The sequence below is a fragment of the Photinus pyralis genome, unplaced genomic scaffold (genome assembly GCF_008802855.1).
Source record: "Photinus pyralis isolate 1611_PpyrPB1 unplaced genomic scaffold, Ppyr1.3 Ppyr1.4_LG7, whole genome shotgun sequence".
In the NCBI taxonomy this organism is placed as follows: Eukaryota; Metazoa; Arthropoda; class Insecta; order Coleoptera; family Lampyridae; genus Photinus; species Photinus pyralis.
The window spans coordinates 16745683-16758308 of NW_022170738.1; the positions used below are offsets into that span (position 1 = coordinate 16745683).

Sequence of the window (12626 nt, forward strand, 5' to 3'; positions counted from 1 at the left end):
CGGAAAGACTGCATTGTACCATCTGCAAACGTAACAATCACGACACAAGCAAATGTTTCTTTAGAAATAGGGACAATCATCAAGGAAAAGATAAAGACCAGAAAAACGTCATTTTTCTAACAGGTAATGACCCCGATGGGAATTTCATCGTGGACAGTGGAGCCAGTTGTCATATGACGAATGATATAAGATTGTTGGAAAATGTAAAACATGCAGAACTCGAATTTACAGTTGCAAACAACTGTAAAATGGCGGGAACAGCTACGGGAACCATAAAAGGTAACAAGTGTGATCTTACAAATGTGGCGTACGTTCCTGATGTAAGCACAAATCTCATATCCGTCACCAAAATTACACAGAATGGCGGAGACGTAGTATTTGAGAAAGATAGTGTTATTATAAGAAAGGATGGTGAAGTTTTGATTAAGGGAAGGAAAACAAATCAAGGCTGGTACGCCGTAAACATAGAAAGTGAAAAACCCAAAGTCCTACTGACACAAGAAATATGGCACAAGAAGCTGGGACATCTTGGTGGTACAAATTTGAAAAATCTTTGTAGCATGGCTGACGGCATACAATTTAGAGAAAATAAAGATTTCGCTTGTGAAGTTTGCATAAAAGCGAAACATGCAAGAACACCTTTCTTAGGTAGTCTTCCAGAAGCTTCGGAGGAACTAGAAATTATACACACGGATGTGTGTCAAATAGAACATGAATCGTATTGTAAAGAAAAGTACTTTGTCTCATTTTTAGACGACTATACTCATTATTGTGAAGTTTATCCTTTTGAAAAGAAGTCGGATGTGGTAGAAATAGTCAAGAAATTTATCAACAAGGTGGAAACACAAAAGGGTAAGAAAGTTAAAGTTCTGAAATGCGATAATGGTACAGAATTTCTGCGATTAAAAGATTGGTGTGCGAACAAAGGAATTGTTATAAATTGGACCACTCCGTACAGTCCACAGCTTAATGGAAAAGCGGAACGTCTAAATCGTACATTGTGCGAAAAAATGCGTGCACTGTTGTTTGACGCTGAAATTGAAAAGACGTTCTGGAATGAAGCATTAAGAGTAGCTTGTTATGTAACAAATAGGTCACCATCATCAGCGATAATTGGTAAAACTCCAATTGAGGCCTGGACAGGCGTTAGACCAAATTTGAAGAATTTACAAATTTTTGGTAGTGACGTGTATGTAAAGGTTTTGCCGAGTACAAAGAAATTGGAATCAAAATCGGTAAAATTGAAATTGGTTGGTTATTCAGCAATTGGATATCGTTGCTGGGATGAAAACAAACAAAGAATTGTAATCTCACGAGATGTACAATTTGTAAAAGAAACAAAATCATCTGAAGATGTTTCTCAGATTGTTAGAGAACCACAAATTGTTAATTTGGATTTGCTGGAACAAGAACGTAATGGTGATGCTGATGAGTCGTATAATGATATGCTGTTGCCAGAATATCAGAATGACAGTGACGAAAATCATTTTAATTCTGATATCATGGACAACACGGATTCTGAAGAAGGAAATAATGCAGATCTGAACAGAAAGGGCCTTCTAGGACTAAGAGATCGAACTCGTCTGGGACGACCAGCATATTTTAATGATTACGTTATGTTAACATACACTGACGTAATGAAAAGTGTAGATAAAGAGCTTTGGGAGAAAGCGATAAATGAGGAAAAAATGTCTATTGCGAAAAACAAAACCTGGATTCTTGTAAAAACCGAAGAAGCGAAAGGCACAAAAATTTTGAATAGCAAATGGATATTCAAAGGAAAAGAAAATGGAACCAGGAAAGCTAGACTAGTTGTAAGAGGTTTTCAACAAGAAAGAGGAATAGATTTTCAAGAAACATATAGTCCTGTGGTAAATATGACAAGTTTGCGAGTACTTCTTACTATCGTCTGCTGCTGCTAAAGAATTTAAAATAAGAATCTTTGATGTAAAAACAGCGTTTCTTCATGGGGAACTGAAAGACGAAACATTCATGCAAATTCCGGAAGGTTATCCAAAGAAGGAAGGAATGATATGTAAGTTACAGAGAAGTTTATATGGGTTAAGACAATCACCGTTATTGTGGAATCAAACTTTGACGAAGAGGCTCAACAAAATTGGACTGAAACCACTAAAATGCGATAGTTGTATTTTTAAAAATGAATCAAATACTGTCTATCTTGCTGTATACGTGGACGACGGAATAATTGTGGGGAAGAATTTGCAAGAGGTAGATGAAATTTTGAACAATATCAAAAAGATGTTCGAAATTACAGTAGATCATTCAGCAGGAACATTCATAGGAATGGAAATTTCACAAGAAACGAATGGAATTCGTTTATCACAGTCTTTGTTCTGCGAACAAGTAGCAGAAAAATTTGGTTTGACTAATGCTAAGGATTCGGAAATACCAATCATGACAAAAGATGAGACTGATCGAAATTTAAAAGGTATTTTCCCATATCGTGAAGCAGTAGGAAGCCTGCTCTACCTCAGTTCAAAAACACGTCCGGACATCAGTTTTGCTGTTGGAAAGGAATCTCGATACCTGGAAAATCCATCAGACTCGGATGTAAAAAATGTAAAACGTACAATAAAATATTTGAAAGGAACCAAACATTTAGGTTTGTTCTTCAAAAAGAATGGAAATTTGAATGAGATGGTAGTGTACACGGATAGCGATTATGCTAATGATCTAGAAAGTAGACGTAGTACTACTGGATATGTATGTTTCCTTAATGGAACACCAATAAGCTGGTGTTCAAGACGGCAACCCATCGTAGCACTCTCATCTATGGAAGCTGAATTCATAAGTGCAGCTGAAGCTCTGAAGGAAGTTTTATTTTTGAAAGCCTTGATTGAAGAGTTGATAGGCGAAAATTTAAAAATTAAATTTCAAATTGATAACACGAGCACAATCGCACTAATAAAAAATGGGAAGTTTAATCAGCGCAGCAAACACATTGATGTGCGGTATTATTTCATTTGTGAAAAATTAAGTGAAGGTGTATTTGATTTGATACATTGTCCCACCGAATATCAAATAGCCGCGACATACTTACTAAGCCATTATTGCCAATTAAATTTAAACGGTTTAGGGATGTGTTAATGAACTGAAAGTGATGAACATTGTTGTGCAAAGTTTGAGGGAAGGTGTTGAAAAGTGTTCTGTACAAACTTTGTATAAAGTATCAAGGAGTGAATGTTATAAAATAATTGAAGTAGTTGTATTCTATAAATAAATTAAAAAGCTTGTCAATATTATTCAATATCTTTGATTTTGAGTATGGTTGTATCAAGATAAGATCCAGAGTACAATTTTCACACTTTGACAGTTGGATATTTGTACTGGCATAACAAAGACTGACACAAAACCAATATTCGGTCACTACATGTCAGGGATCGACTAAACGAATTGATTAGCAATATCGACAAGTTGGCTCTTTTCAAAGACACAAAAAAAAACAGTACATAAAACATATATCTCTGCGTATGTCAGTTCTGAACTTTAGCCAGCCTCTGCTACGTCAAATCGAGATATTAAATATCGGTATCAAATATAGCACAGTACATATTCGAAACAAGTCACCCTGCCAAATATTAATAATCATAATCACCCGGTTCAAAGAAATAGTAGGAGCATAACGTTAAGTATCACATTACAACAAAACAAAAGAACATGTCGTGGCAAAACATTAGTATCAAGTAATTAATTCTCAATGCCAAGTGCAATATGTAACAATCAACCACCTAACGTACGTCACTCGCCCCCAGATGAAGCACCCTGTAAATAAACAGGACTTTGTATGAGGTGTAATAACGACGGACTTCGGTAAATTTAAAAACATATATTTATGCAATGTGCTGCAATAAATTCAGTCATAAATTAAAATGTAGTTCTGCATACTTGTATTGAATATCATCCCTAAGAGAACATACTGTATCTAAATATAATTAAAATCACGTAAATCGGTCAGTAATTCATATTGTGAGTTGGCGGGCAAAACCAGCGCTTGGAATAAAGGAGTACCTACTGATGTAAATTGGAAAACAACATACTTACGTAGAATCTCTACGCATTTAATTCAAAGTATAACCAAAAAGGGCAATTTGTATTTAGAATGGGTTATAAATGGCAATAATCACGCTGTACGAGAATACCATTAAATTAAATCTAACACAATCATATCATTACTATGATGGTTGCAATAGACGTAGAGATAAAAAAACGAGTACGGCACCTTTGTAATTGTCGAAGCTGCACTCACTATTCGAAACGTAAAAATTTACTTCTGCCATCAACAAAAGCACAAATACCTCTGCCTGAATCTTCTCTTTTTAAGCAAATCCTCGTTAATATCAACCGTGCTCCGAGACGTCGGCGTCGGGTCGATAGGGATCATTAAGTTTCCTCGCATAGCGTTATATTTAACACTTTTATTGTAAATTATGGCCCATTTCAATGTAGAGCAGAGGCAAAAAAACACGTGTTCCACGGAAACGAACAAAGCGCAATCTTGATTACTGACTATTGTAAATAAACAAAATGTAGGTATATCTACAGCGTGTTTGAGATAAGAGGGTCACCTCAATATATCTTTATATTTGGCGAGAATCGAAAAATTTGTTTAATATAATTTTATATGTGACATTATGCTCTATCTGATGCCATATTCAAACTTCCGGTTTAACCGGACATTGATGCAACTTTTCTTTTTCAACTGCGATGCTTATGTTTTTTTATGATATTTGACGTTGTAGACAAAATAAAATATGCATATGATTGATATACAAAAAATTCAATATTTAAAAAATTTATGAATTCTTGGTTCCAGGTATCGTTAATGTGTTGTACAAAGGGTATATTGTAAATATGGAGGGCGAAGTATATGTACATTTTCCTGTCATATATTCCAAATGTTAAGGTTCTGCATACGCCGATTATGACAGGTAAAAAATAAAATTAAAATATTTTTTTTCACGTTTTCAAATTTTATTTTATTTTTTGTTTATTTAATTTTTTATTTTATTAATATTTAGTTTTTTAAATAATTGTATTTCATTTTTTTATATTAATTTATTTTAATTGCAATATACGAGGGTCGTTTTCTTTTCAACCTTCCTTAGTAGTTGGAAAGTGCTAACCTTCTAGCATTGAATAGCGAAATCAGACTTCTAGCCATTTCTTCAATTTAGGAAAAAGATGAAAATCACTTGGTTCGGTCAAAAATGTCCCATTGAAATTGTTTAAGAACTTGTTTCAACAGGATATTTTTGACCACCTACAATTTTTTTCCTGAACAGAAGATATGGCTAGAAGGTCGGCACTTTCCAAGACAGAGGAACTTCAATTCACTGGCGCCATTTTATGAAGAGGGTTTTGGAAAGCTTCTCCACAGGCATGACAAACGCCTTGACCTTCAAGACAAAGAGAAGCAAACATAAGTGTACCCAAATTTTGATAATTTTTTTGTATTCGATTGTCTTTCATTTATGGCCCAACGGAGATTAAAAACGGCCCTCGTCTTTGGCGAGACAACAAAAAATTGCTTGTGTGGATGTTATTTTCGTCTTTAAAAAACTCTCGGCGACAAATATTGTTTTGGTTCTCTTTACAACTCTAGAGCTAGACTCTAGGAGTCTTAGAATGTTTGTTACATCACTCCAAAAAAGTAAATAACTTTATTCACATAAATGTTACACACAATGTATAAATAACACAAAACAAAAATTGATCTGCGCTACTGGACATTAAACACAGTATAATTAATGATCATTAAATAATGAAGTAATAAAATTATATAAAAAAATTTGTACTATCAAAGCATAAATACGGCGTTATCAAAATGTTAGAGCCATTACCAGGTTGCTTAAAACATTTAATAACAATTAAAATAAAATCTGTAGTCACTGATATGAGAAGTTACGACAGTTATACAATTTTGGACGATCTCATTTTGTCCTAGAAACCATTGTCTCGCTAAGCTACCTGCCTACTTTGTTTGAGTTAAATCCTGATCAGTCTTAAAATTATCGGTCACCAGCTTTCCATCCTCGTAACTATTTAATTCCTTTGCGCATTCCTGCATTAGTAACATATGGTCCAATTTGTCGACGGTGTGCTTCAGCTCGGACTCCCACATTTCATCAGTACTCTTCCCCTCGCCACCGTCGATCGGCCTTATTGCAAGTTCCTTCACTTTCAGTTTTAGCTCATCCAAATATTCATCGTCCAAATCTTCGTCCTCGTCCTTTTCGCTAACTGCCGAACTGGCGGTGCCACTTATTGAACCCATACTGTGCACTTCGCATTTATCCAATTCCGAATTAAAATCGAGCGATTGAAGTTTCGCGGCAAAATCGATCTGGCCGGAGCTTTCGCATAATTCGGCACCGACGCCAGGTTCCCGCGGCCTCGTCAACAGTTCGTTTTCACATTCTGCAATACCTAAGCTCTTACGTTTCATATGTATTTCGTTGGAAATTTGTTCGAGTTTCTTTAAAGCCTCAGAATAGGAATACTTAGTTTTATTGATCTGTTCTTGCAAACTTTCAATTCGTTCCTTTTGGGTGCCTAATTGTTCTTGGCAGAGAGCTTTCTCATCAAAGTAAGGTCTCGCTTTAATGATATGCCTGCGTAATCGATCTTCTAATTGTTGAACCTAAACATGGAAATGCAAGTAAAAAAACGATCATTTAGGAAAGAGTACTTTATACTTTGCTAGTGTGTTACCTACCGTTGTAACTGAAAAAAGTACATACTGTCTTTGTTTCCAGTCCAGACAAAATTTAGATAGATTTAGATTTTTATTTATTTAATAACAACACAGACAGTCTTATAAACAAAATTCAACAAAATCATTTTCAAAATTCATCAATTTTCAAAAACTACTGAAATAAAATAGGTTTCAGCATCAATTGAGCCAGAGTATTGATCTGGCACTGAGTGAACCAAATAGACAAACGTCACAACAATGAAGTCCATCACGAATGAAATAGCAATAATCTGGAGAGATTAAGACACTGTACCACTGTGGAAAATTTATAGCTCAGAAGTGGGAAGTGTATTTTGGTGTTGCAAGGCGCGATCAAAAATGCTCTGTCCCATACAAATGGAGATGCGACATAGGATACCATACTGTACCAAACAAATTACTTATAAGACATATTTTTATGTAGGTACATGGAACATATAATGTCAAGATAGAGTTCTTAAGCTTTTTAGTTGGAAATACCTGGAGTACCCAGAACGTAAAAGTTCTTTCTGAGCAAGTTTTTTTTTCGGTTTTTAAAGGTCCCAATATAAATATTAATAAATTGATAAAAAAATATAAATTGTTAATATTTTAGGAAAAACATAAAACACAAAATTAAAGAATAATATTATATTGCATAAAAAATATTTTTTAGCTAGTTTTTTAGGTTTGATTTACTATTCTTTTTAGCTTGCGCGTTCGTTTATTTTATATTAAAGTTATGTTGGTAGAAATTAATGTGGCACCGCTAAATACAAGTGAGAATTTTGTGAACGTATAGAGCGATATTAAGACGCCATCAAGTCGATAAAGGATTAGTTAACGGCGATAAGGAATGAAAGCGAATGTGACGTTCTTTCCAGGGAGTATGATATGCTGCCTCTAGAATTGTCTAGATGCTTTTCGTTTGCTATATGACCAAATTGAATTGTGTTTAATGGAAGTTCCAATATCGATGCCGAAGTGATAAATAGTGAAATTCGGACTTGTGTTATAAATTTACATATTGTAAATCAATCTGTTTAAGGACCGTTATGAATTCGTTAATAATAATAACATAAATAAATTACATAATTACATTTACGTTACATTATTCGCCCCCAAGGTAGTTCATGAGCTAAATAAAGCGCTTCACACTAATAATAATGGTGCCAGTATCGGTTCCGATTATATCTTGTTGAACAAGGATTCCAGTTCCAAGTCGAGGGCTTATAAATTTCGGTTCCAACCCCCTCAATAGGAGGGAATCTTCCTTGGGGGCTAAAATTACAGCAGCGAACATTCCAAGAGCGGAATATTGCTTAAAGTTGAATGATGTCATTGGATAACGCATTTTGTATATAACGGCATACAGCAGGGAAATTAACACAATTAATTGGTGCATTTTATCTACAACAAGACCTAGTTAACAAATTGGGCAACATTAATATCAACACAGGGGAACATTGGGCCGTATGAATAAAAGTAAGCAAATGCTTATACTTGCAAAATTCAAAGTAAATACTCATAAGTGCTCCTTCGCACTGGGCGACTTAGCAGCGCTTCTAAGCAGAAGGACAGGACGCAGTGCGGCCCTGCTAAACCATGCTAAACAGACCAGTATGAAGGGGCAGTTACGAGTATTTACTTTGAATTTTGCAAGTATAAGCATTTGCTTACTTTTACTCATACGGGCCATTGGCTTATTATTGTGAATAATCACGATTCATACGAACTTTACTTCCCTCAAACATTGCATTCATCACGAAAATAATGTTACCAGGGTGGTACAAAAATTCACCTGTATCATTGAAGTGCTCTGATTTCATATTTCTAAGGGAAGTGGCCTTTTTCAAGGAGAGATCAGATCAATTGTTACCAGAAGAGAATATTGCCCACGTCAATAACTGTAAGTTATTTTAATTTTTTTTTTTTTATAAAGTAGTGGTCGGTTATTTTTACGAATTTGCACATTAAATTTGTTTGAAGTACGAGTAATTCTAATAATCCTAAAGGAATCGACCCACCAGAATGACATGAAACAGATTTTTATTATATTTATTGTGGATCCAAACAAAGGATTGGGGTTTTGCTTCATTGATTGGGAATTTTGTATTTAACTTTGCTGATACTAGTCCTCTGGTTGGATTATTTTATATCCAGGAACGTGTGAAAAAATTGATCGCCTTTGTTTGTATAAATATGTTTCAATCGAGTAAAGTCATATGGGTATTTGTTTGAGTTCGATCAAATCAGAGCATTAAATTTTGAATTATATGATATGAGATATCATCCGTTAGGTGCGCTCTTAAAAAACTTGAATTTTGCCACCGGTCCCACGTCCCATAATTTTCCGATGTCGGGTAAAGGCGTAATTAATTAAAAACAGTTTATGGACGTTTTGATAAATAGAAAACGCACTATAAAATAAGATCTTTTACCATTTTTCTTAGCATAAGTACGTTAATTTATCGAGCTAATTTTTGCGAACCCGTACCGGATTTAAATCTTTTGCTTTTGCATTTTTCCAAACTACGTTTTGTAAGTACCGAAATTTTGAGCTTTGCCATAAATTTACTTTTGCAACCGTACCGTATAATCTTTTGCATTTTGTGTTTCAACCGTATTTAAATTGGATTTTTCTGTAAATTTTATTTGGCATTTAGACCGTTTAATTTTTGCTTTTGGATTAAATTAAATTCAGTTTTTTCCGTTACTATCCGTTTCACTAATTATAAGGGGGGAATATTGTCCACTTTCTCGCATTTGCTTTTCGCCCGATTTGTGTTTTAATTTGCTGTAATTTTGTTTTAGTTTTCCCGAAGTGATCACCAACATTTACTGAACCCGTCCCATTCCTGGCACCACATCATTACATCATTCTTGCACAACTTTGTTTGAGAAATTTCAAAGCATTTCTCTTTCAATGCCAAAGCACTTCACACACCTCATAAATTGATGTTACGTCTGTTATTATATGAATATGCATGGAACAAACAATCATTAACTTTTTATATTTAGAAAACAACCGCTCTGGGAAAATGCATTGAGAATTTGACATTTGGCAGAATTTCTTCATGGTTATTAATTATCCTTTTTAAATAGAAGTTTAAGTAGTGCAATCTTCGCTTGTACCCCAAAAATGCATATTTCTGATTTCTTTAAAATGAGCCCCAAAAGTAGAATAGAAACATAAAAAAAACAATAGCACCAAGTGAGATGTGTAACATGAAAACCTGTAATTGCAAACGAAATAGAACTTGAAATTTAAATTTACGGTAATTGCTTTTAAACCCAAGGACTGGAAACAATGGAATTATAATTATATAGTAGCTTTCGGTATCAAAAAGCCTCGCTATAAAAACCAAAAATTGTTATGACATTGTATTAACCTTTTGCTCGGCGGCATTAAAGAGCATGGCCCGTTTCTGATGCTCCCGTCCGCTCTCAGCCTTTTCGTTTTCGGCCTCCATCACCTATTAATATTATTTTTATGGTAAGTGCCAATAAACTCGGTCAATTACCTTAATAGTAGCATGATTTAGCATTTCCTGCCATGCGTTATCAAACTGCCATTCGTGCTTATTGCTCATAAATCGTTGCTCGGCTAATGCGACTGTTTCCTTTGCAGCTGCGTGAATTTCTACAAATTTCGGTCAGATTTGATACAACCAAGGGGGCACTTACCGCTTGCTCGTTGAAAGATAACGGCCGCCTTTTGGCATTCGTGTTGTGCCTTTTTGGCAACTTCGAGTGCAGTAAAGTAGGGTCTGACACGGTCGATACAACCACCTAATTTTTTAGAGAGGACTTTTAGTCGTCTAGTCGATTCGTTTAAGATCATTCGAAAGGTTGTGTTTGCCTCCTGTAACAAAGCAAAAGTAAAAACTACACACAAAATTTGAAGCTTACATCGAGTTCGATTTCCAATTTATTTATTTCGTCAGTGGCCGTGTTTAGTTTTTCTAACTCAATTTGTATACGAGGATCGAGATCATTTTCTCCTTCTTCCATGCTCAACGCCCGCACTTTCCGCTCAATTATATTTTAAACTAGGTACCTAAACAACCTCATTATGTATTCAACAATGACGTGAAGCTATTTTTAATATTAAAACCTAAGCAGGTATAAAACGTTTCACATTTAAACGGAAAACACTACATTTACGTTTGCACTTTCTAAATCAGATCTTGTTTTTTATTTCTTCTTTTATAATAATAAACAGCTTACATATTTTAAAAAGGATGTTAAAACTAATAGGAATAATACAAAGCAGTTTAATTAAACGTCATTTTTGTAAACCAATGAATAAATTGCTAGGCTAGTCACGACGCATAATATTTACACCGTCCCACACAAACCACAGAATCTGGTCGTAACGTATGTTTGAGATTGCTTAAATGGTTATGCAGATACGCATGCGCGTTATAATTATTAAATATCACCTTGGCAACTGTGTCTCGTCTACCGCATTGTTTGATATCTTGAAATGTTATCATAAGCTTTATTATGCATATTATTTGCTTAAAGATATTTTGAATGTAAATAAGAATGAATAAGTAGGTCCGTACATAATGCTAAGTAAATAGACAAATCCTTGCGCCAAATATACGGATTTCGCAAGTATTCCTGTTCGTTGATATCTATATATAGGGCAATGTACGGGACACGGGCACCTGCTTACACTATCATAAATCATTTATGCTAAATAATACTAGAATAACGTGAAATAAAACGTTGCACTTTCAAAAGGATATTCAATAAACTTTCTTTACCTATGATGTAAATGGCGATTGATACACATTTAGACAGTATGAGATCATTATTGATCTTTGGATGAGTCAAGTAAAGAAGTGACTACCATCGAGAGACTACTTCTAACCAATGATGCTTTACTTATTACTTATGCCGATACTTACTTCTGTGGATACTTTACCAAGTGGCATTTTCAAATTTTGTTTAGTTCTGTTGTTTTTAGTATTACATACTTTTATACTATTTGCGATTAAAAATGAGTTGCTGTCGAGTCACCTTTGGAATGCCGATAATACAGGGTGTGAATCATCGGTTGATTTTAAGGAGAAAAGTTTATGTCAACATAATGTCCTAAACTTAAAAATAAAATTGTCAGTTCAAACCCCGTACGGACGTCACTGGTAAGAATTTTAAAAAATCTTTACGTCAAAAATGCTTCTTGATGAGGTGTGTACAAAATGTTTCTCCTTAAAATCACCCAAAGATTCGGCGCTCAATTAATTAACACGGTATAAATCAAAGAGGCAAACTAAAAATATCTCGTTGATATACATTGTCAAACAAATAGTTTAATTCTACAGGGTGTTTTATACATATCCGTCAGAAATTGTAAGGCGTGTTCTAGAAAAAAGTCCCGAAAACCCTTGCTAGCTGAAGTAGAACCCTTAAAAGGGGAGGTCTCACACAACATTTTTGCTGATTTCTCGCTTCTCGGATAATTTAATTGGTTCAAATTTTGCGTGTACTCTTTACTAAAGCCGAACTACTACCGTTTGTGCTTATTTTTGTTTAGACACCTAACCAGTCTCTTCAGTGTCAGACCTTGTTCTTGTCCAGACTAAAGGCAACACCTTGGACAACACCCTCCTGTTTCATGTTTACGCCGTGCGAGGAGACGCATAACAGCTGATAAAATAAACTGAACTTGATGGTAGCCGCAATTTCGCTAAAGACGGGAAGTCATGGCTAACCAACCATGATCAATCGGCAGTGCCGTTGGCTCAGACCGACGACTGTGCAGTATGGCGTCTGAATATACAGGGTGACAATTTGAAAACTTATCACCCCCCCCCCCCCATGTCTTAGTAAATAAACGAGATATTTAAAAAAAAACAAAATCCGTTTCGGTAATTCGGAG

The 12626-nt window shown here is 34.9% G+C and overlaps 1 protein-coding gene across 1 annotated transcript; it reads right to left on the bottom strand.

Annotated features, from left to right (window-relative positions):
* Nucleotides 1-5667: 5667 nt before the first annotated feature.
* On the bottom strand, nt 5668-11046 carry LOC116176535 (SH3 domain-binding protein 5 homolog). The gene is made up of 5 exons (XM_031495140.1): nt 10646-11046; nt 10421-10598; nt 10258-10376; nt 10126-10209; nt 5668-6661 (listed from the first exon to the last, which is right to left on the bottom strand). The coding sequence occupies exons 1-5, from the start codon at nt 10745-10747 to the stop codon at nt 5993-5995; spliced, it is 1152 nt and encodes a 383-aa protein (XP_031351000.1). The 5' UTR covers nt 10748-11046; the 3' UTR covers nt 5668-5992.
* Between the last annotated feature and the right edge of the window lie 1580 nt (nt 11047-12626).